The 25732-nt window shown below is 46.4% G+C and overlaps 1 protein-coding gene across 1 annotated transcript in view; it reads left to right on the top strand.

Moving 5' to 3' along the window:
• The first annotated feature begins 7292 nt into the window (after positions 1–7292).
• The window catches only part of LANCL3 (LanC like 3), a 65217-nt gene continuing 46777 nt past the window's right edge, over positions 7293–25732 (top strand). Inside the window, 2 exon segments of the mRNA XM_040336485.1 lie at positions 7293–7601; positions 7603–7965. Of these exon segments, the coding sequence (XP_040192419.1) occupies positions 7419–7601; positions 7603–7965 (546 nt within the window). The 5' untranslated portion in view covers positions 7293–7418.

The raw sequence follows: 25732 nt of genomic DNA, 5'->3' as shown, positions 1-25732 counted from the left end.
CAGCGTGCACCTTATCGAATACATCCTGGTACCCCTCGTATTCAGGAGGCAACACAGAGTCCGAGGAGGTACACAACAACTTGACAGGCCCATGGATGCAACTAGCCCCACACTGTGGTGACCACGAGAGGATCTCGGCCGATCTCCAATCGAAAGTCGGATTATGCTTCTGGAGCCAGGGGTACCCCAAGACCACCGAGTAGTGTGGAGACGAAATGACCTGAAGGCAGGCCGACTCCCTGTGAACGGCCCCAATGGCTATCCCCACTGGAAGGGTCTTATGAGTCACGTGTGACGGCTGGAGGGGTCTGCTGTCTATCGCCTCGAGAACCAGCGGGGAAACTCGAGCCTGCAGAGGAATGGAGTTGGCGGCAGCAAACTTACTATCAATGAAAAATCCACCAGCACCAGAGTCCACGCCTGGGTCATCACCGAGCCCCCGACCCAGGAGAGAACAATGGTGATCAGTGGTTTATCAGCACGGGAAACCGGGGACGAAGAGACTCCACCCAAGATCTGCCCCCGACAGGATCTCAGGTGCGAGCGTTTCCCGGACGGTTCGGACATGCCAACCGAAAATGCCCACCGAGACCACAGTACATGCATCGGCCCTCGCGTCTCCGGAGTGCCCTCTCCCGCTCGGACAGGCGAGCAAACCCCAGCTGCATGGGTTCACCCCCAGACATGTCAACTCCAGGAGGCGTGGGAGGAGAGGGAGGCACGGGTGGAACAGCAAACGTAGGCGCCAATCTGTTAGGAGACCTCCGCAGGCTCTCCTTAAAGGAAGGTCTCTCCCTGAGTCTGGTGTCAATCAATATCAGGAAAGAAATAAGAGCCTCGAGCTCCACTGGTAGGTCCTTAGCTGCAACCTCATCCTTCAAGGCATCCGAGAGACCATGGGAGAAAGCAGCGACCAGAGCCTCATTATTCCAGCCCACCTCTGCTGCCAGGGTACGAAACTCAATGGCGTATTCGGCTACCGATCGTGAACCCTGGCTGACGGACATAAGGAGCTTCGCAGCAGAGGCAGAGCGAGCCGGTACATCGAATACCTTCCGAAGAGAAGCAACAAAACCGGAAAACTCGGCAACCACCGGATTGTTGTTCTCCCATAAAGGGCTGGCCCAGGCCAAGGCCTTGTCCGAGAGCAGCGAGATCAAGAAGCCCACCTTAGATCTCTCAGTAGGAAAGGCATGTGGCAGCAACTCGAAATAAATGCCCACTTGGTTAAGGAAACCTCGGCACTGAGTTGGCTCTCCCCCAAAGCGCTGCGGAAGGGGGACAGAACCGGTCATACCCCGAGACACCGCAGGCGCAACAGGTGTCGGGGTAGACTCTGGCGCAACAACCGAAGCGGCAGTAGGAGCGGACCCAGGAGCGACAACTGGCCTATCGGCAATGGGAGCGAGATGAGCCGTGCGTGCAAGCAGGGTTTGCAACGCCTGAGCGAACTGACCCAGCAGGTGATCCTGCTGATCAAGTCTGGCAACCAGCATGGGTAGCGAAGGTGGCCCTGTACCGTCAGAATTCATGGCCTGGTCCTAATGTCACGGAAGCATGATTTAGACGTACAACAATAGATAAATGAAATAGGAAGGCTTTATTGAAAACCAAACAGCAAGGTAAAAGTCCAAACGGATGATCAAACAGTGCAGAGTCTTCCACCGGAGCCAGGGATCAGGAGCCAGAAGGATAGTCCGAACGAAGCCAGGGATCAGGAGCCAGAAGGGTAGTCCGAACGAAGCCAGGGATCAGGAGCCAGAAGGGTAGTCCGTGGAAGCCAGGTCGGTAACCAAAAGCAGCAGCACAATCTCAGGAGCATGTGAATACAAGAGGACCAAGCAGGGAAATTAAGCAACAGACCTCAACAGAGCCGCAGGGTGTGGTAAGTTATAAGAAGCCCAGAAACCAACATGGCCGCCAGCACATGTCAGATGAAAGAAGCCAGCAAGAGGTAAGACCATGACACCTGGCCTCTCTTATAATGAGAAATGCTAACAGTCTTACCTCCTATTAGAAAGCAGTCCTCATGCTGGAAACCCATAACTACATTGTCCTATCTGGAAATGGTCCTGCAGATGTAACATAGACTGTAGCTGATAACTGAGGAACTTTGTTGCTGCTGTATTATATTTCTACAATGTGGTCAGGGTAAACTGACAAATTTAAGTGGAACTAAAGTCCTCCTATGATACACTGTGAGCAGCCAGGCGTGCATGAAAACGTACCTACCTGTCTGCTCAGAGCGATCCCTGCATGCGCAGCTCGGCTTACAGCGGAGGGGCCAACTATGTGTGCATGTGCAGGAGTGACGTCATCCTGTGGCCGTGAATGAAGATGACCTAGTACACAGGAGAAGATACCAGCATTGGTAAAGGAGTGTTGGGAAGGTGAGTATCCTCTTTTCCACTTTAAGGAGACCACTTTGTAATGCTCGTCTATGGAGTGTCTCCAGTGCAGGGGGCAGCCATTTTGGCTGAGTCTGTATCGATCCTAGAGGATGGTGATTCACTGATGCAACAAAGCAAGGAGAAGGGTGGTCTGCAGGCTGCTGAGAAGAAGGGGGAGAGGACAGTCTTAAAGCTGGAGAGGTATGGAAAAAGATTGGGCTGCTGGCTTAAAGGAGTTGTAAAGGAAAAACATTTTTTTTCTGAAATGACTGTTTACAGGGTATAGAGACATAATAGTTAACTGATTCCTTTTAAAAATGATTAAAAATAGATACAAATCAATCATATAATGTACCTGTAGTTTCTAGTTTTGTTTTTGCACGTCGTTTCCTGCTTCTGTGATGTACAGAGCCACAGAGCCAATACAGGGCAGTGATGGTTTGGAAAACGAAACTGATTGGTGCTGTGGGATTTTAGACACACAGTAATCACACCTCCTTGATTAGTGACCACAGAGAGAAAGCTCCCAGTACTGTGGTTATCAGGAAACAGACAACCAGGAAGTGTGGAGATCAGCGAAGAATTACAGCAACTTGAGAGCAAAAACGAACAATGAGGACATGAAAACAGCACTGCATTAAGGTAAAGGAAGCTATGCCTTCCTCTAGCTGGGTACCATCATCGGAGCCTTCAAAACGCTGCGCATCCTCCTGCAGTATGTACCCAACACTGTGGTCAAACAGTTCAGGGGACTCCTCAAGAGGACATGGAGGGGCTAGGGAAGGAGTGACTGATGCCATTGAGCAGAGGGTAGAGGCCGCATTGGCAGCTGCTTTGCCAGACAAAGTACCCTGAGCCTGGGCGAGAGAGGATGAGGAGGATGAGGACGGCTTGGTCATCCACTCTACCAAGTCTTCGGCATGTTGCGGCTCAACACGGCCAGCTGCCTAAAAAAAGGACGAGCGTGTCCCACGGCCACGTGCTGATGAGGATGCACCGTGTCCATGACCAGCACTGTTGCCTCTAGACGCAGAGCCTTCTTGCCCTCTTTTATCGGCTCATGACTCTCTGCCTCTCCTTGTTGTCCTTCCAGACATACTAATGGCCTGCAGGGAGATGTAGCTGCACAAAGCTGGGATGTATATATATATATATATATATATATATATATACAGTACAGACCAAAAGTTTGGACACACCTTCTCATTCAAAGAGTTTTCTTTATTTTCATGACTATGAAAATTGTAGATTCACACTGAAGGCATCAGAACTATGAATTAACACATGTGGAATTATACATAACAAAAAAATGTGAAACAACTGCAAATATTTTTCATATTCTAGGTTCTTCAAAGTAGCCACCTTTTGCTTTGATTACTGCTTGGCACACTCTTGGCATTCTCTTGATGAGCTTCAAGAGGTAGCACCCCATCACTCTCCTTCTTGGTCAAATAGCCCTTACACAGCCTGGAGGTGTGTTTGGGGTCATTGTCCTGTTGAAAAATAAATGATGGTCCAACTAAACGCAAACCGGATGGAATAGCATGCCGCTGCAAGATGCTGTGGTAGCCATGCTGGTTCAGTATGCCTTCAATTTTGATTAAATCCCCAACAGTGTCACCAGCAAAGCACCCCCACACCATCACACCTCCTCCTACATGCTTCACGGTGGGAACCAGGCATGTAGAGTCCATCCGTTCACCTTTTCTGCGTCGCACAAAGACACAGGGGTTGGAACCAAAGATCTCAAGTTTGGACTCATCAGACCAAAGCACAGATTTCCACTGGTCTAATGTCCATTCCTTGTGTTCTTTAGCCCAAACAAGTCTCTTCTGCTTGTTGCCTTTCTTTAGCAGTGGTTTCCTAGCAGATATTCTACCATGAAGGCCTGATTCACACAGTCTCCTCTTAACAGTTCTAGAGATGTGTCTGCTGCAAAAGGTGGCTACTTTGAAGAACCTAGAATATGAAATATATTTTCAGTTCTTTCACACTTTTTTGTTATGTATAATTCCACATGTGTTAATTCATAGTTTTGATGCCTTTAGTGTGAATCTTAGTATGAATATTAGTATGAGAACACCAGCAATTGTATTCAGGTAGCTTTAGGTGCACACTGTGCAGAGGACACATTACACCAAGTGGAAATACTTGCAGATCCCTGCCTGCGGTATTAGTATGAGAAAACCAGCAATTGTATTCAGGTAGCTTTAGGTGCACACTGTACAAAGACACAGTACACTAATTGACAATACTTGCAGATCCCTGCCTGTAGTATTAGTATGAGAACACAAGCAATTGTATTCAGGTAGCTTTAGGTGCACACTGTGCAGAGGACACAGTACACCAAGTGAAAATACTTGCAGATCCCTGCCTGTGGTATTGGTATGAGAACACCAGCAATTGTATTCAGGTAGCTTCAGGTGCACACTGTGTGCAAAGACACAGTACACGAACTGACAATTCTTGCAGACCCTTGCCTGTGGTATTAGTATGAGAACACCAGCAATTGTAGTCAGGTAGCTTTAGGTGCACACTGTGCAAAGGACACTAAAACTGAATACTGGAGGTCCCTGCCTGTATTTGTATGAGAACACCAGCAATTGTATTCAGGTAAGCTTGAGGTGTACACTGTGCAAAGGACACAGTACACTAAGTGAAAATACTGCAGCTAGCACAATCACCTGCCTGCCTGTCAGTATATTAGAAAGAGAATACAGGAACGGATCTAGCTAAACTGAATAGAGTGTATAAATATATATACAACACCTGGGATGCATATTATTCCTCTACACACTGTAACTGCAGCTAACTGACTCACCTGCCTGCCTGCTCTATCTAACTCAATTGAAATGACACTGTCTCTCTCTCTTCCTTTCACCAACGCCACAACACACTACACAAGGCCGACTTCCAGGCGGCCTTATATAGTGTGGGGCTTGTATTAAATCCCCTGAGGCATAATTGGCCAAAGCCACCCTGGCTTTGGCCAATTACGGCTCTCTGTACAGACGGCGCTGTGATTGGCCAAGCATGCGGGTCATAGTGCATGCTTGGCCAATCATCAGCCAGCAATGCACTGCAATGCCGCAGTGAATTATGGGCCATGACGCGCCACTCGAATTTGGCGTGAACGGCCCATATTGTTTGAAATTTAACGAACGATCGAACATACGATGTTCAAGTCGAACATGAGATCAACTCGAACATGAAGCTCATCCCTGGTCCAGTATATGAGAAGTCCAGTATGTGAGCAGTCCAGTATATGAGCAGTCCAGTATGTGAGCAGTCCAGTAAATGAGCAGTCCTGTATGTGAGCAGTCCAGTTTATGAGTAGTGTAGTAAATTAGCAGTCTGGTATATTAGCAGTCCAGTATATGAGTAGTGCAGTAAATTAGCAGTCCAGAATATTAGCAGTCCAGTATACAAGTAGTGCAGTAAATTAGCAGTCCAGTATATTAGCAGTCCAGTATACAGTAGGAGCAGTCCAGTATATGAGCAGTCCAGTATACGAATAGTCCAGTATACGAGCAGTCCAGTATACGAGTAGTCCAGTATATTAGCAGTCCATTATATCAGCAGTCCAGTATATGAGCAGTCCAGTATATAATCAGTCTGGTAAAATAGCAGTCCAGTATGTGAGCAGTACAGTATATGAGTAGTCCAGTATATTAGCAGTCCAGTATATGAGTAGTCCAGTATGTGAGCAGTCCATTATATGAGTAGTGTAGTAAATTAGCAGTCCGGTATATTAGCAGTCCAGTATGTGAGCAGTACAGTATATGAGTAGTCCAGTATATTAGCAGTCCAGTGTATGAGTAGTGTACTAAATTAGCAGTCCAGTATGTGAGCAGTCCAGTATATGAGTAGTGTACTAAATTAGCAGTCCGGTATATTAGCAGTCCAGTATGTGAGCTGTCCAGTATATGAGTAGTGTAGTAAATTAGCAGTCCGGTATATTAGCAGTCCAGTATGTGAGCAGTACAGTATATGAGTAGTGTAGTAAATTAGCAGTCTGGTATATTAGCAGTCCAGTATATGAGCAGTCCAGTATATGAGTGGTGTAGTAAATTAGCAGTCCAGTATATGAGCAGTCCAGTATATGAGTGGTGTAGTAAATTAGCAGTCCAGTATATGAGCAGTCCAGTATATGAGTGGTGTAGTAAATTAGCAGTCCAGTATATGAGCAGTCCAGTATATGAGCAGTCCAGTATATGAGCAGTCCAGTATATGAGTGGTGTAGTAAATTAGCAGTCCAGTATATGAGCAGTCCAGTATATGAGTGGTGTAGTAAATTAGCAGTCCAGTATATGAGCAGTCCAGTATATGAGCAGTCCAGTATATGAGTGGTGTTAGTAAATTAGCAGTCCAGTATATGAGCAGTCCAGTATATGAGTGGTGTAGTAAATTAGCAGTCCAGTATATGAGCAGTCAAGTATATGAGCAGTCCAGTATATGAGCAGTCCAGTATATGAGTGGTGTAGTAAATTAGCAGTCCAGTATATGAGTAGTCCAGTATATGAGCAGTCCAGTATATGAGTGGTGTAGTAAATTAGCAGTCCAGTATATGAGCAGTCCAGTATATGAGCAGTCCAGTATATGAGCAGTCCAGTATATGAGTGGTGTAGTAAATTAGCAGTCCAGTATATGAGTAGTCCAGTATATGAGCAGTCCAGTATATGAGTGGTGTAGTAAATTAGCAGTCCAGTATATGAGCAGTCCAGTATATGAGTAGTCCAGTATATGAGCAGTCCAGTTAGTATATGAGTGGTGTAGTAAATTAGCAGTCCAGTATATTATCAGTGTGATAATCGTCCTTGAATAGTGTGATGATCATCCCACCTCCTACATATGTATGTGTTGGCAGTGTCGCTCCTCCCTGCCCACAGTGCCCAGCATGTATAGTACTCTCCGGGCTCTGACAGCTCCATTGCTCTCCAGCAGTCTCTTGGCTATCAGCCTATCACCGGCTGTGTGATCCGTCCTTGCCTTCCCAGGACCATTGGAATCAGAGTTGGTCCATCCATCATGCAGGATGCGGGTCCTCCGATGGAGAACAAGCGCTGCTTCCCCAACCACTTCTCTGACTACAAGGGCAGCCTGGTGTCGGGCCAGGCAAGTGATGTGGGGGGTGTGATCAGGACCATAGACAGCATCGTCCAGCAGCTGCCTGCCCAGGGCGGCCAGGAGGGCGGACTGTACGGGGGTCTGTGCTGGGGTGGCATACATGCTGTACCATGTCTCCCAGTGCCCCGCGTTCAGTGCCCACAGGGACACCTACCTCCGCCGAGCCGGCTCCATCATCGAGGCATGCGTGCTGCACTATGACCGGGAGCTGGACCGGGAGACCCGGGCGTCCTTCCTGCTGGGCGGTGCGGGGGTCTATGCTGTGGCCGCTATGATCTATAAGGCGGCGGGACGGGCGGACTACACCAAGCCGCTGGACAGGTTCGGGAGCTGGGGGAACGTGTGTATGCCGCTTGGTTTCCTGGACTGTGGCTCCGACGAGCTCTTCGTGGGCAGGAGCGGATATCTTTGTGCTGCCCTGATCCTCCGACACAAGCTGGACATGGAGGTACGGGGGGTGGGCTGGCAAATACTCTACCAAGGGGGCATCTCATACATACAAGGGGATACAAACCTCATACCATACAAGGGGGGTACAAACTGGGCACCTCATACATACAAGGGGGTACAAACTGGGCACCTCGTACTATACAAGGTATGGTATGGGCATATCATACGGTACAATCCTTGCATAACATAAGATGCCAGGTTTGTACCTCCTTGCATAAAATAAGATGCCAGGTTTGTACCTCTTTTGAATAACATGAGATGCCAGGAGGTACAAACCTGGCATCTTATGTTATGCAAGGAGGTACAAACCTGGCATCTTATGTTATGCAAGGAGGTACAAACCTGGCATCTTATGTTATGCAAGGAGGTACACACCTGGCATCTTATGTTATGCAAGTGGATGCAAAGCTGGCATATTATGGTATGCAAGGAGATACACACCGGGCATCTTATGTTATTGCAAGGGGTACAAACCTGGCCATCCTATGTTATGCAAGGGGGTGCAAAACCTGGCATCTTATGTTATGCCAGGGTGTACAAATCTGGCTCTTATGTTATGCAAAGTAGGTACAAACCTGGCATCTTATGTTATGCAAGTAGTACAAACCTGGCATCTTATGTTATGCAAAGAGGTACAAACCTGGCATCTTATGTTATGCAAGGAAGTACAAATATGGCATCTTATGCAAGGGGTACAAACCTGGCATCTTATGTTTAATGCAAAGGGTGCCAACCTGGCATCTCATAGTATGCAAGGGGGTGCAAACCTGGCATCTTACGTTATGCAAGGGGGTACAAACCTGGCATCTTATGTTATGCAAGGGGGTACAAACCTGGCATCTTATGTTATACAGGAGGTACACATCTGGCATCATGTGCTATAAAGGAGAAACTGGGTACCCCTTTCTGTAAAAGGGTGTACAAACTGGGCATCTCGTGCTACACCAGGGGTAAAAACTGGGCACCTCAAGTCATGCAAGGTGATAGCACAAGCAAGGCATTCTCATACTATACAAGAGGCACAAACTGGGCATCGTTATGCAAGGAGGTACAAACTTGGCATCTTATTGTTATGCAAGGGTGTACAAACCTAGCATCTTATGTTATGCAAGGAGGTACAAACCTGGCATCTTATGTTATGCAAGGAGGTACAAACCGGGCATCTTATGTTATGCAAGGGGGTGCAAACCTGGCATCTTATGGTATGCAAAGAGGTATGCAAACCTGGCATCTTATGTTATGCAAGGGGGTATAAACCTGGCATCTTATTTTATGCAAGTGGGTATAAACCTGGCATCTTATGTTATGCAGGAGGTACAAATCTGGCATCATGTGCTATAAAAGGTGATATAAACTGGGTACCTCTTTCTGTAAAAGGTTGTACAAACTGGGCATCTCGTGCTACACCAGGGGTAAAAACTGGGCACCTCAAGTCATGCAAGGGTATAGCACAAGCAAGGCATTATCATACTATACAAGAGGCACAAACTGGGCAATTTATGTTATGTGAGTACAGACAGCATCTCATGTCATGCAATGGAATACAAATTGGGCACCTCATGTCATTCAAGAATGTACAAACTGGGCATCTCACGATATTCAAGGATCTGCAAACTAGACATCTCATGACATTCAAGTAGGTATAAACTGGGCAATCTCGTGTCATGCAAGAGGGTACAACCTGAACATCTTGTGTTATACAAAGGAATGCAAACTTGGCATATCATGCTATGCAATGTGGTAAAAACCGGGTGTCTCATACTATTGTGTGTACACAAACAGGGCTTCTCATGTTATACAAGGACATCCAAACTGGGCATCTCTTAGCATACAAAGTGGGTATGGCATGCAATGCAAAGAGGCACAAACTGTTCATTTCATACTGCGGGGGGGGGGGGGGGGGGGGGGGGGGGGGGGGGGCGGGGGGTGTACAAACAGGGCACTTTGTGGTGTTCAAAGTCTAAATTGACATTTCACAATAATAAAGTTGTGCAACTTGTGAATTTCATTCCTACAGTATATAGGGTGGATGAAGTGGGCACCTCTTTGTGTGTAAACTGGCATTGCTATTCTGTGAATGTGGGTGCAAACTAAGAATCTAGTGTTATATAATGGATAAATGCTGGTAATCTTAGTACAAAAAGGGTATTTTATATTATACAAGGACACGAAAGCTATTTATATAAACAATGTCCTTGTCTAAACACATGGGAACGTTTATTATGTTCAATACCAAAATCAGGATGTAGATACAGCAAATTTTATAAAAACTGTTCTGTGATTGGTCAATGCCTGTTATGTAATTTCCACACATCCCCAGACTACTTTGAGGCTTTGAGGCTGGATTATACAAATCTGCTCTGGTTCTTGTAATTTGTCTATGTTATAGCTGTGTATAAGAGAAAGATTCAATGCTCTGAAAAATAAAATCACTATTAATGCTTGATTGTCATATTGCCATCGTTACAAATAGTTACAGAATACAGTGCAGTAAAAGTGAACTATTAATAGAATTAGGGTTACGTTAACAATATTGTTTAGATGCAAAAAGGCATGTATATTCTATTTAAAGTTGGTGTGCTTTCTAGATCTGTGCAGCAATCCAGCAAAAAAAAAAAAAAGAATTGCCACTATGCAGGTGCTTTCCGTAATTAAGACCAGTCCACTGCTACTCCCTGTCCTTGTCCAGGGTGACTGGTCCTAACCCGCCCCCTCATCTAGCTTTCCGTAATTAAGACCAATCACTGCTACTCCCTGGCTTTCTAGATCTGTGCAGCAATCCAGCAAAAAATAAGAATTGCCACTATACAGGTGCTTTCCATAATTAAGACCAGTCACTGCTACTCCCTGTCCTTGTCCAGGGTGACTGGTCCTAACTCTGCCCCCTCATCTAGTTTGTAGTAGTTTGTCTTGTTGGGCTCCACCCACAGCTCTGCTCTCTGTGCAGACATAGTGATGATATCGCTGCTACTTTTACATGGTATTTTCTGGGCTTGCAGAGACATTTCGTTCACAGAAAGTGGATTGTATATCCTTTGGGGCTATGGGGGAATTTACTTATATGAAAGTGTTTGTATCTGAGTTCAGCTCAAAAATCAGTTTAATACATTTACCATATTTGCCGGCGTATAAGACGACTGGGCGTATAAGACGACCCCCTATTTTTCCAGGAAAAATGTTGGTTTTGGGATATACTCGCCGTATAAGACTACCCTCTTCCTACTAGTCTGTCTCAAAGCTAAGGGGTAGCCGGAACAACCACTGACAGAAACAACCGCTGACAGAAACAGGCTTTTTTCAAATCTCACTGTGCCATTACATTCCATTAAATGCCCCACTGTGCCGTGCCATTACATGCCCCCCTCTGACATGCCATTACATGCCCCACTGTGCCGTGCCATTACATGCCCCACTGTGCCGTGCCATTACATGCCCCACTGTGCCGTGCCATTACATGCCCCCACTGTGCCGTGCCATTACATGCCCCCACTGTGCCGTGCCATTAAATGCCCCCACTGTGCCATTCCATGCCTCCACTATGCCATTCCATGCCTCCACTGTGCAATTCCATGCCCCCACTGTGCCATTCCATGCCTCCGCTGTCCATGCACATGCCTCTACTGTCCATCACATGCCTCTACTGTGCCGGCCAAGACGATCTCCCTATCTTATTTACATGCCCCACTGTGCCGTGCCATTACATGCCCCACTGTGCCGTGCCATTACATGCCCCCAACTGTGCCGTGCCATTACATGCCCCCAACTGTGCCGTGCCATTACATGCCCCCACTGTGCCATTCCATGCCTCCACTGTGCCATTCCATGCCCCCACTGTGCAATTCCATGCCCCCACTGTACCATTCCATGCCTCCACTGTCCATCACATGCCTCTACTGTCCATCACATGCCTCTACTGTGCCGGCCAAGACGATCTCCCTACCTTATTTCTTTGCTGCGGACATCCATGTTTCAGGCTGCGGGCATCCATGATTCAAAGCGACTCCTCCTCAGACTGTTCTGTGATAGGTGGAACACTAATTTTCCCAGCGGGGCCTCTGTTCAGTGTTCCGCCTATCATGGATGTCCTCTCGAGGATGAGAAGGCATCCGTGATAGGCGGAACACTGAACAGAGACCCTGCTGGGAAAATGAGTGTTCCGCCTATCACGGAACAGTCTGAGGAGGAGGCGCGGCTTTTAAATCATGGATGCCCGCAGCCTGAAACATGGATGTTCGCAGCCTGAAACCTGGATGTTCGCAGCCTGACGGAGACAGATCCGGCATATAGGACGACCCCCGACTTTGGATGCATTTTATTGCATCCAAAAGGTCATCTTATACGCCGGAAAATATGGTATATGAAAAACAAGAATGATATAGAAATAGGTCATATGGGCACATTAAATAATATTGAACATATCACTCCAACCACATAGGTTAGACTTGATGGACTTGTGTCTTTTTTCAACCTCACCTACTATGTAACTATGTATCCATGGAGAAGTTACATTTTTTAAAAGAACCAAGTATAAAAATGCAAAAGAAAACAAACTGTACATTTATTTAAATTTATATTCTGTCAGGTTACTTTTTAAAATAACTGCACAGAAACAAGGAAAAGAGCGCCTGATAACAGCTAGGTACACAAAAAAATGATACTTTGTAAGTGGTAAGGAGTGGGGTAATATTAAGAAGGAGAAAGGAGGGTAAGTGGGAAGGGGATAGAGATTCCTAAAATGCTCAAAGAAGCCTGAAGAGGAGTGAACCAGTTACTTGGCAACTAAATGTACAAAAAAATGGCTACCACCCCCAACCTTTAACTATCCTTTGCAGCTAGGTGCACATGGAAGGGCAATGCACATTACAACAAACAAAAGATTTCCAGAAAACGTACTGATCAGCCGTCAAAACCAACCAAATTAGCCCTGTCTAATAGTTTGCGTTAAAGACATAGGGTTTTATTTGCACACATTTTGCAAATACATGCCTAAGCCACAGTGCCCACGTCTAGGAACCTCTGTATATACTGTGGTCCTAACTCTAAAAATTACAGAGCCTCCATAGTAGGAGCACATATATCAATAGATAGGTTAAGAGCAAGTGTGCCTGGAGGGAGCCCACCCCTTCTTAAAGGCACAGGTATGCACGTGAGGCCCAGCAATAGCACAATGGCAGCAAAGGCATCCAGTGTGTCCTGCACCAATTCGACCAATTGTACACAAAATTGGCAAGGACCCCAACCTATAACTAGCCTTTGCAGCAAGGTGCACATGGAAGGGCAATGCACATTGCAAACAAACTAAAGCACAGAAGGTGGGTGAATAACTATAGACCCGCCAGCACGTCAATGCAGCGCTAACTTTCCCAGTGATGGGAAATGGCAACCCTAGCTACTTTTAAGCAGTGCCGTAATATGCCCTTAAGTTTGGAATTTGGATCCAGGAATTTTGGAAATGGACCCAGGAATCATCAACAGCAGGTGGTGGAAGACGGCTGAATATTGGATATTCAGCGGGAGGGAGCGACGAGGCAACATCAGAAGAAGAAGGAAGAAGGCAGAAGGCTGAAGGCTGAAGGCGACGAGGAAGAGCGGGCTGGCCGCTGCTAGTAAGAGAGCTGCAAGAAGATAGCAGCGTCCAGCCCCGAAGACGGCACCGGAGAGCAGGAGAAGAACCCCAAAGCAGAAGAAGACCCCGGACAGCGGAGAAAGACCTCCGAGCTGGCTAATAAATTATTTTAAAAACCTGTGTTTTTATTTTATTGACACTTTTCCTCCAGTGAATGGGTAGTGGTACAATGTACCCCATACTCATTCACGTAGGGTGGGGGGCCGGGATCTGGGGGCCCCCTTATTAATGGGGGCTCCCAGATTCCGATGAGCCCCCGCCCGCAGACCCCGACAACCAACGGCCAGGGTTGTTGGGAAGAGACCCTTGTCGCCATCAACATGGCGTAGGTGATCCCCTTAAAATCCATACCAGACCCTGGGTGGGAACCTCATGCATTTTTTTTTTTATTAGCGCGGGGTTCCCCTTCAAGATTCTCTGCACACCAGTCGCCCCGCAAGTCGGATCATCCTGATCCGACTTCTGGTGCGACCTCTATTCAAATCAATGGGCTCCCATAGGGAACCATTGATTTTGAATAGAGAAAGAAACGCAGGACCTGGAGCTTCAGAACGCACTGGCCCTGTTTTTTTTTTTTGCAGCTTAAAAACGGCTCAGCCATCTACAGCTCATAAACGTCATGTGGGCATGAGGCCATAGACTAACATGGAGAGCCGTTTTTAAGCTGCAAAAAAGCTCAGAAAAGTGGCTGTAAAAACGTCCATGGAAATGAAGCCTTAGGCCCCGTACACACGACCGAACATGTCTGCTGAAACTGGTCCGCGGACCAGTTTCAGCAGACATGTTCGGTCGTGTGTACGGCCAATCGGACAGGTTTCCAGCGTACATTTGTCTGCCCGACCATTTTCGAGCGGACAAATATTTCTTAGCATGCTAAGAAACATGCCTGCTGGAATCCTGTCCGTCGGACATGCTCGGTCGTCCGTACATGTCCGACTGGCCACCATCCCTCGCATGCGTCGAATGACTTCGACACATGCGTGGAAGCATTTACCTTTCAGCGTCGCGCATGTCGCCGCGTCACCGTCGCGGCGATGGTGCAGACACGTCACCGCACTGTCTGTCCGCGCGGATTGTCTCTCATTTCTGTCTGATGGTGTGTACAACCATCAGACAGAAATCTCCGACCGGACATGTCCGCTGAAAACGGTCCGGCGGACCGTTTTCAGCGGACTGTCCGGTCGTGTGTACGAGGCCTAAGGATTAAAAATAGTCAATGTTGATTGAGAGAGTAAAGTTTTGTCACTAATAGAATATTCTACATCTTTTCAAACTGCAATGTGAATAATATAATATAGAAAGTCCTTCAAGACTCCAAAAACCTTAATTAATGTCACATAAACATATCTAGTGTGACATTCAGCTTTTCAGAGTATGGCTATTTTTATAAACATACTATTTTGTGCAGTGTACTGGAACATTTTATTACTTCAGTCTGCACTTGAATGTCAAACTGAAAAAAAGGGGAAAGGTAGTGATTACTTGTATCTTTTGCATACAAAATTGCAATGTAATGCAAAGTCCTAGTTTGGATATTTTGAGCTCTTCTATTAGAGAGCACTTGGCAGTTTAATCCATTACAGCGTAATTCAGAATTAAAATCACACTGTGGTGATGAATTGTACAGCACATAAGCAATACTAATTAGTTGGCCTATGGCAGATAAATATTGTACTGTGGAATATCTTTATTTACAGAAGAAGGCACAATAGTCTGGCACATAATTAATAAAGACATTTATTGAATATAACTTGTAACTAGCTTTCTGCTGAATGACTTATTTTCCAAGAAAGTTGACCCTTGTAACAAACTCTGATTATCTGTAGCTTTTAAAGCAGACCTAAAGTCTAAAATAAACTTGCAGAACCCTATGGGAAGCCTCATAAAAATGCAACAGATGTTGCTAAAAAAAAATGCACCGTAAACATGAGTATTACAGATTTAACCCCCAGCAATAGCCCATGTACCATAAACATAATTGCACACTCATACAATGCTGTACCCCAAAAAAATATATATCATTTTTTTTTCACACAAATAGCTTTCTTTGGTGGTATTCGATCACCACTGTTTTTTTTTTTTGCAATATAAACCAAAATAAAGTTGGGAAAAAAACGCAATGTTTTTATTTTCTGACATAAAACATATCTAATACAAAAACCAAAAAACAAAATCTTCATAAATGAAGGTCAACATTTATTTCTGATAAGAATCCCAATAAGTTTATATTGATTGGTTTTCGTGAAAGTTATAGCGTCTACAAACTATGGTATATATACTGGAATTTTATATTACTAATGGCAGCGATTAATGACTTATAATGGGACTGCGTTAGTGCAGTGGGCAGTCTGATACTAACTGATGCTGGGGGATCTGACTAACTGCCACTGACATCACCAGTGACATTAATCCTGCACTAATGACACTGGCTGGGAGGGGGTTAACAATCTAGAGTGATCAAGGGGTTAAATGTGTGCCTAACTATGTGTAATGAGTGTAAAGTGTGCTGTTTTTACTAAGAAATCTTTCAGTTTCTCTTCTCATCCCTGAGAAACTGACAGTTCCCTCCCTTTGAACAGAGCTCTGTGTTGTTTACCAACACTGAGCTCTAGGAGGCTGTAATTCCACACAGTCGATCACCAGGTCCCAGCCATTACTTATTGGCTGGGACTTGCTGACCCACTTCCGCTGAGTGAAACAGCAAAAATTTATTTTTTCAGGAACCATGACAGTTTTGTAGTGGTGCAACTCGAAATAGCTCCCTCTTCTGTTCCTGTATTCAATATTCTGCGCATTGTAGTTATTAGGCTTCATAATCCATATATTTCATTCTAACCAACCTGATATAATGTAGCACTACCCCCGTAGGAGCTGCTGAGAATAATTTTGGTTCCTGCCGTTTCCCCTTCTTTCACTGTTTCAGAACACAGGGCCAGATTCACAGCAGAGATACGACGGAGTATCTCAGATACTCCGTCGTATCTCTCAGGTCCCGTACACACGACCGAGGAACTCGACGTGCCAAACACATCGAGTTCCTTGTCGAGTTCAGTGTGGAAGCCGCCGAGATCTCGGCGGGCCGACTTTCCTCATTGAACAACGAGGAAATAGAGAACATGTTCTCTTTTCGGCCCGACGAGTTCCTCGTCGGCTTCCTCGCTGAAAAGTGTACACACGACCGAGTTTCTCGGCAGAATCCAGCTCCGACCGAGTTTCTGGCTGAATTCTGCCGAGAAACTCGGTCGTGTGTACGGGGCCTCAGAGTATCTATGCGACTGATTCATAGAATCAGTTACGCATAGATAGCCCTTATATCCGACACTGTCGGATCTTAGGATGCAATACCGCGGCCGCCGCTGGGTGGAGTTCGCGTCGTCTTCCAGCGTCGAGTATGCAAATGAGGTTTTACGGCGATCCACGACGGTTTTTCGCGTTCGGTACGTCGTTGCTAGTCTAGTTTCCCGTCGCAATTTTAGTCGTCGTTTTACCTGCCCTAACTTTACACAGCCCACGTATGTGCTGTATAAAGTATGGCCGTCGTTCCCGCGTCAAAATTTAAATTTTTTTTGTTCTTGCGTAAGACGTCCGGGAATCCGAAAGTACGCTACGCACGTCGCCGTTCGAAAAAATTACGTCACTTCGCGCAAAGCACGGTGGGAATTTCAAAACGGAGCATGCGCAGTAGGTCCGGCGCGGGAGCGCGCCTAATTTAAATGGCACACGCCCCTTTGAATTTCGCGGGCTTACGCCGGAGGCCGCCGGCGTAAGTTTTCATGCAAGTGCTTGGTGAATCAGGCACTTGCGATGAAAACTTGCCGCAGTTCTATGTGAATCTGGGCCTAAAAGTCTATATTGGAAAGAAAATATGTCAAACAGATGTATGCACCAATCACTTAGTCTTTTTTCAATGCTTTAATAAACAAACTTGCAATAGTAGCAGTAGAGGGATGGAGGGTTAGAGGAAGTTCAGATGCCTTATTGCAGATCACTTTAGGATCCAAAAGACAAATACCACTTTCTGTCAGCGGATTTTTTGCACACCCAGATAGGCCTCTCTCAGCGACCTAGCAGCCGGTATGATGCACGGACAAAGTCTCTGCCACAGACTTAGAAATATAATGAAACTGCTGGATAATCCTGTGCCACAGGATTGTGTGACCAGTAGTTGGTAGATTGAAACACAGCTACACAGTACCAATGACTTTAAGCCATCCGGCAGTACTGTGAGGGTAAATTGGTTTTGATGAGTCCTTCGAATGATTCACCAGGCCCTTCTCGAGAAACAAGCCTACCGCTCGGTTCTCTCCAAGAAAGGTCCTCCCCTGGATCTTCTCAGTTTGCTTGGCTTCTTCCCGCAGGCAAGACAGCACAGGACCACCTCTGGACTAGTAGGCCCCCAGTCAGACTTCTGGGCCTACGTGTAGTAACAGAACCTTGAGCCAGCAGTGCCCTGAGATAGAGAGAGAGGCGACACATCCTCTGGCCAGGAGGGCCATGAGGGGAGAGAGAGATAATCATGGCGTCTGTCCCTTAAATATCTTCTCTCAGAATGCCCAGATACAAAAGAAGCTCCGGATTGGGCTGTTTCTGGGTAAAGAATAGCCAATACACTTAGCTTGCTGTATTTCTCACACTGGCCTGTGGTGACAATGACACCTACTGGCAGGGCCGTCTTTAATATGGTTTGGGCCCTGGGCAAACATTTTTTTGGGCCCCCCTCCAGCTTATTTTGGGCCTGGCTGGTTTTACATGTATGTGTTTTGGCGGCCCTCATTTGTGCAGGCACAGCAGCCCATTGATTTGAATGGGCTGCCATGCCTTTGTTTCCTGCAGAAAAAAAGGTGCATTCAGCTTTTTTAAAATACAGTTGCCTTGAAATCCATTCAGCTTTTGCACCATGCTACTTACCTGCAGTTCTTGCACACACAAACGCTCTGTGTTTTTAAAAGCTTGACCTAAACGTTTAAAAATGCAGCAAGTTTGACAGTGCGGGAACTGCAGATAAGTCACAGCAGACAGCAGAATGGACAGATAGTGCTGTATTTCAGTGCTTGATGGGCATAGGTGTGCCATGTGTGCAGCCTATTACATGAGGCATGCGCTTTTCTTTGCAGGAAACGCAGGCATGGCGGCCCATTCAAATGAATGGGCTGCTGTGCCTGCGCAAATGTGGGCCGCCAAAACACATACATGTGAACCAGCCAGGCCCAAAATAAGCCCATCAAGCAGTTAAATACAGACAGTAATACCATGTGCTCTGAGGCCTTACTCAGCCTGGACTGCAGGTCTGGTCTGTGATTTAAAGAGTTCCTCTATTTTACACATGGCATGGCATGGGGTCCCAGGGTGCTAAAGCAGAATGGACAGACAGTGCTGTGACCCCCATGCCATGCCATGTGTAAAATAGAGGAACTTTTTAAAACACTGACCAGACCTGCAGTGAATCATCAAATATTATAAAGACTTTGGGCACACTCAACAGAAAACTTATATTTACAATATAGATTAGCAAACAGTGACATACCTTGAGGAGCAGGACATGAAGAAGTCAGCCTCGGGACGAGCAAACTGGGGATGTTATAAAATCACATTCTAATTCACTTTTATAGCACCCAGTGACAGGAAGGGAGAAGTGCACGTCTAAAGGGAAGCCAGGGGTGTTGTACATTTTAAAAAGCTGGGAAGGGAAGCAGATGTGGCACTGGCTGCGTGCCGCTGATGATTTTCAGCCTGATTTGTGGGCAGCACAGGGGCTTAACGGGCGGCTCTGCTTTGGGCCCCCAACAGTGACAGGGCCCTGGGCAGCTGCCCCTGTTTGCCCTATGGTAAAGACGGCCCTGCCTATTGGCAACAGTGAGAAATGCACACAACGCAGCTAAACTGGAACAGAAGCTAATTTAGCTTTGAGAAATAAATTCTGAACTATTTACAATTCAGACAAACACTAAATTTACATTATAGCGCCTATTCATTAGGAGCAGGGTGCTACAATAAAGTTGGATACTAGTATAATGGTTTGAAAAGGAGGCAGGGAACAGAAGAAGTACCTGTAACTGGTTACAGGTAACTGTAAAGAGATGCAACAATTTTATATAGTCATAGTGCCTGGAGATTATATTTCTGCTGCTTTACTTTGCATTTCAGTAGCTTACACGTCAGGAAAACACTGGGCTGGTTGCAAATGCAGTTTACTGAATCTTGTTTTCTGTGAAGCTAAGTAGGAGTGATCAACAGATTTTTCCAAAAGGCATCTGGAAGGCAGCGAGCATCCAAGGCATAGTGATCAAGAAAGAAGCCATCTACTTTACATCATCTGTCTTCCACATATAGTTCAATTTTACCATCACCCTGGTGGTTTGATAGCAATTCTCACTTCCAGACATGTAAATTGAAGGATTAACACCCATAAAACCTTCCTGACACCAAGGATGAGATTATGTAACTAGAACAGAGTGGTTCCAAAATTTTCAATAACATCTTCCATTTCATGGTGATTGGATCAATGTGTTGATGTTACCTGTGTTACTTGTGTTAATATAAATGCTGGGTATTTTCCTGACACTCATTACAGATGATTAAGCGACTTGTATAAGCTATGTAGTTTCTTCAACATTATAGAACAAGTCTAGTTGATTGTGACTAACAACTGTTAGATGGACCATGACATGGGTAAATGAGAACCTTCAATGCAAAATTCATGCAGGATGGGGAAGGGAGAAATTGTTACTGGGAACAAATTTATTAGAAAGGCCTCAGGACCATGAGAACCTTCATGGTTATAACGATTAAGAAATGCTTTTTATTTATTATTTAGCTTTACAAGATTAGTTGCTGCCTGAACTGATTTTAACCACTTGCTTACTGGGCACATAAACCCCCTTCGTGCCCAGGCGAAATTTCAGCTTCAGGCACTGCGTCACTTTAACTGACATTTGTGCGGTCGTGCGACATGGCTCCCAAACAAAATTGATGTCCTTTTTTCCCCACAAATAGAGCTTTATTTTGGTGGTATTTGATCACCTCTGCGGTTTTTATTTTTTGCGCTATAAACAAAAAAAGAGCGATGTGACGGTATCGGTATGATATCCCCGTCAAGCATTCCCTCCTCTCCATACAAGAACATCACAGGATCATCCACACATGAGTCAAGACTGAATGCTGGAACCAAGACTGATTTATTGGCAGCTTGCTGCTGGTTATAAATACAGTTTTACAAGCTAAATCCTTAATCAAGGAACAATGGGAGCTCCACCCCCTTTTCACACACTCTGGAGTTTCTCATACAGAATATAGCCCGACAATTCGGAGCCGACCTGAGACACATTTTCTTTAAATAATGACATCAGGGAAGTTAATTACAAGGTGTACAGAACACATTAGCTGGGCAGCCTGGCACCGCATAATGAAGCAATCAGAATACATAACATGAGTCACCTCTAATCACAGTAAACAGGATTAACATCCCTTTGAAATAAGGAGCTAGCTGCAGATGGGTCATTAACATGTCAATAGCTTGTAACACATGAATCCATTTTACCTCTAACCCACAATTTAACCAAGCAGGGAGAATTACACTGAAGCATCCTTCACAATGGCCCCCCTTTTTCTCCCTGCTACGGCAAACCCGGTTGGACCTTCCCTGGTCCAGTAGGGTTGACGGGTTCAGAGCTTTTAGTCCGAGGTTAACTCCGTTTGGCGTGACTGACCTCCATTGGTAACTGCTTCAGACTCAGGTATGCCACCGGGTCGTCAGATCACACGCCGGTCAGTCCCCAAGTCTTTGTGCGATCTGCAGAGTCACCAGAAGTCAGTGTGAAGACGGTGAATGGGTCTGTGCGCCGCCGTCTAGGTGTCCCGCTATGGGAGGGGCAGGTTATGGCTCTGAAGTGACAATCACAGGAGATTCATAAAAAGAAAAAGTTATATTTGTTGAAATGCTGTAGCACTGGTGCTCAGAGTCCGGGGGGGGGGAGGGGAATCAGAGCCCCATAAGGTCAGCCACCCCCTGCTCCCTCCGCAGCCGCCGGTTCTCCTCTTGGAGCTTCTCCAGCTCCATCTCCAGTTCATGGAGCCTGGGGGGGTCAGCCTGCTGTGACCTCAGGCGGTTGTTCTCCTCCTCCATGCGGCTTATGCACTCCTCCAGCTCCATGTATTCACAGGTAAGCTCCTGCTCATGTCCTGCAGGCTTTCCACGTGGTCCTTCATCATCAGGAACTGGGTGGTGGTGTAAGGGGCCACCGGTGGGCCCTTGGCAAATAATTTCGGCCCGCATCTGGGGCGCCCGCTGCGATTCCATCTCCTCCAGTCGCTTCTTCTCCTCCCAGGTCCGCTGGTTATATGACTTCCAGGACCTCTTCTTCTTGGAGGGTAGCTGGCGGTGCCTCTTTCTGCCCAGCTCCCTCCAAGGCCCCTCCGGCTCATGGCTGTCGCCCATGACCAGCTGACAATGGTGTTCCCTGTTGTCCATAATAACAGATTGTACCATGAGGGCTTCGTAAGGGGTGCCCAATGGTTCTTCCTGACCCAGCTCCTGGGGATCCCAAGCCGAGTCTACACAATGGGCTGCTGCTGGTGGGCGGTACCCAGGTTGAGACCAATTTGATCTGGTGTTGTCATTCAGGGGGCAATTCTGCTTGAAGTGACCCAACTGTTTGCACCGGAAGCAGCATTGTTCGTTGTCCTCCTGGCGTGGATAGCGAGGGCTAGATGTCATCGGTCTGTTAGGCGGTTGGTATCTACCTTCCACGAACTTCCAGTAGTTCTTCCAGTGTATTTCTTTTAAGCAGGGTGTAAGCCTTCCATTCACTGTTCCCAGTGTCTGCTTGGAATCCTGGTGTAAAGGAGAGTAGAAGGGAAAATCCCACTGCTGCCAACCAATTGTGACGGTATCGGTATGATATCCCCGTCAAGCATTCCCTCCTCTCCATACAAGAACATCACAGGATCATCCACACATGAGTCAAGACTGAATGCTGGAACCAAGACTGATTTATTGGCAGCTTGCTGCTGGTTTTAAATACAGTTTTACAAGCTAAATCCTTAATCAAGGAACAATGGGAGCTCCACCCCCTTTTCACACACTCTGGAGTTTCTCATACAGAATATATCCCGACAATTCGGAGCCGACCTGAGACACATTTTCTTTAAATAATGACATCAGGGAAGTTAATTACAAGGTGTACAGAACACATTAGCTGGGCAGCCTGGCACCGCATAATGAAGCAATCAGAATACATAACATGAGTCACCTCTAATCACAGTAAACAGGATTAACATCCCTTTGAAATAAGGAGCTAGCTGCAGACGGGTCATTAACATGTCAATAGCTTGTAACACATGAATCCATTTTACCTCTAACCCACAATTTAACCAAGCAGGGAGAATTACACTGAAGCATCCTTCACAAGCGACAATTTAAAAAAAAAAAAAATATATATATATATTATATATATATATATATATCCCAATTTTTTTTTTTTTAAAACTATTTTTTTCTCAGTTAAGGCCGATACGTATTTTTCGACGTATTTTTGTAAAAAAAAAAAAAAAAATCGCAATAAGCGACTGGTTTGCGCAAAAGTTATAGCGCCTACAAAATAGGGGACAGAATTATGTTTTTTTTTAAATTTTTATTTTTTTTACTAGTAATGGCGGCGATCTGCGATTTTTATTGAGACTGCGAAATTGCGACGGACGTATCGGACACTTTTGACACAAATTTGGGACCATTCACATTTATACAGCGATCAGTGCTATAAAAATGCACTAATTACTGTATAAATGTGACTGGCAGGGAAGGGGTTAACACTAGGGGGTGAGGAAGGGGTTAAATGTGTATCCTGGGTGTGTTCTAACTGTGTGGGGGGAGGGGGGTGACTGGGGGAGGTGACCGATGCTGTGTCCCTATGTACAAGGGACACAGATCTGTCTCCTCTCCTCTGACAGCACGTGGAGCTCTGTGTTTACACACAGAGCTCCACGTCCCTGCTGTGTTCCCGACGATCGCGTGTACCCGGCGAACATCGCGGCCACCAGGTACACGCATTGGCTTCCCAGCGATGCGCCGGGACAGTGTTTACCCGCTGCGCACCCCCCAGAGAACCGCGCGGGTAATGCACTTTAAAAGACGTCCACTTGGCACCTGAGAGCCGCGCTGTTGACGTCTTCTGTCAATAGCGCGGGTCTCAAGTGGTTAAACATGTTGTAGGATCACCCATGGAACCGTACATGTTTACATTTATACTTTAAAGCCTTTTTAACATATACAATGGTATTTTCTCCTAATTCCATTTACTCCCAAAGTTGTTTGAGTTGTACAGATGAGACTCTCTTGTGTGTCTTCATGATAGTAGAGAAGGAATGAGTTTCTTGATCCTGTATGTGCTATATATACAGTTATGCCATGTACACACGACCGTTTTTCATGACGTGAAAAATGCCATTTTTAAAATTGGTCATTAAAAACGATCGTGTGTAGGCTCCAGAGCATTTTTCTCGACGTGAAAAATATGCATTAAAAATTTTGAACATGCTCTACTTTTTCTCATTGTTTTTCACGTTGTGAAAAACGGTCGTGTGAAGCTTTAACGACGGGAAAAAACATGCATGCTCAGAAGCAAGTTATGAGACGGGAGCACTCATTCTGGTAAAACTAGCATTTGTAATGGAGATAGCACAGACTGAAAAGCACGAAGACTGAAAAGCGAGAATCGCCCCTCACCAAACTTTTACTAACACAAAATCAGCAAAAGCAGCCCAAAGGGTGGCGCCATCCGAATGGAACTTCCCCTTTATAGTGCCGTCGTACGTGTAGTACGTCACAGCGCTTTGCTCAAGCATTTTTTTTCACGATCGTGTGTATGCAAGGCAGGGTTGACAAGAATCACATCGAGAAAAACTTTGGGCCAAATTCCCAAAAACGTAGCCTAACTTAAATTTCAGCAGTTAAGTTACACGGCCTTAAAATTTCTACCTAAGTGCCCGATCCACAAAGCACTTACCTAGAAATTACACGCCGTGTAACTTAAGTGCCTCCGTCGCAAGGCGGTCCTCCTCTCCGGGGGGCGATTACTATTTAAATGAGGCGCGCTCCCGCGCCGGCCGTACTGCGCATGCGTGTGACGTAATTTTCCCGATGTGCAGAGCGCGAACGTAATTTACGCCGGGCTTTGTGGATTGCGACGGGACAATAAAGTTGCGACGGGTGAAAAAAAAATACGCGCCGGGAAAACAAAAAATAAAAAGGAAAAATTGACAGCGTCGCTCGGCATGCATTCCTGAGAGGGAGAACTCCATGCCAATTTTCAAAGAAAAAACCGGCATGGGTTCCCCCCCCAGGAGCATACCAGGCCCTTAGGTCTGGTATGGGTTGTAAGGAGACCCCCCCTACGCCGAAAATTCGACGTAGGGGGTCCCCCTACAATCCATACCAGACCCGTATCCAAAGCACGCTACCCGGCCGGTCAGGAAAGGGAGTGGGGAAGAGCGAGCGCCCCCCCCCCTCCTGAGCCGTGCCAGGCCGCATGCCCTCAACATAGGGGGGTTGGGTGCTCTGGGGCAGGGGGGCGCACTGCGGGCCCCCCCACCCCAGAGCACCCTGTCCCCATGTTGATGAGGACAGGACCTCTTCCCGACAACCCTTGCCATTGGTTGTCGGGGTCTGCGGGCGGGGGCTTATCGGAATCTGGGAGTCCCCTCAAATAAGGGGGCCTCCAGATACCGGCCCCCCACCCTAAGTGAATGGATATGGGGTACATCGTACCCCTACCCATTCACCTGGAGGCAAAGTGATAGTTATTAAACACACAACACAAGGGTTTTTAAAATCATTAGTCTGCTCCGGAGGCCCCCCTGTCTTCTTTAGCTCTAATACCAGGGAGGGCTTCTTCTTCCGCTCTCCGGGGGTCTTCTCCGCTCTTCGGGGGGGGGCTTCTTCTTCCACTCTCCGGGGGGGGGGTCTTCTCCGCTCTCCGGGGGTCTTCTTCTATCTTCGCCGCTCTCCGCTGTTGACTTCTCCCCTCTTCCGATGTTGACACGACGCCTCTTCTCACTGCAATGATGGAAGCGCGCCTTGCATCCCATTTATATAGGCATCACCGTCCCATCATGCTCCGGTAGGTACCCACGTGGTGGGTGCACG

Source organism: Rana temporaria, chromosome 2 (assembly GCF_905171775.1).
Source record: "Rana temporaria chromosome 2, aRanTem1.1, whole genome shotgun sequence".
Classification (NCBI taxonomy): Eukaryota; Metazoa; Chordata; class Amphibia; order Anura; family Ranidae; genus Rana; species Rana temporaria.
The sequence above is the reverse complement of the archived record's forward strand: the minus strand, read 5'-3'. Positions and strand labels throughout refer to the sequence as shown.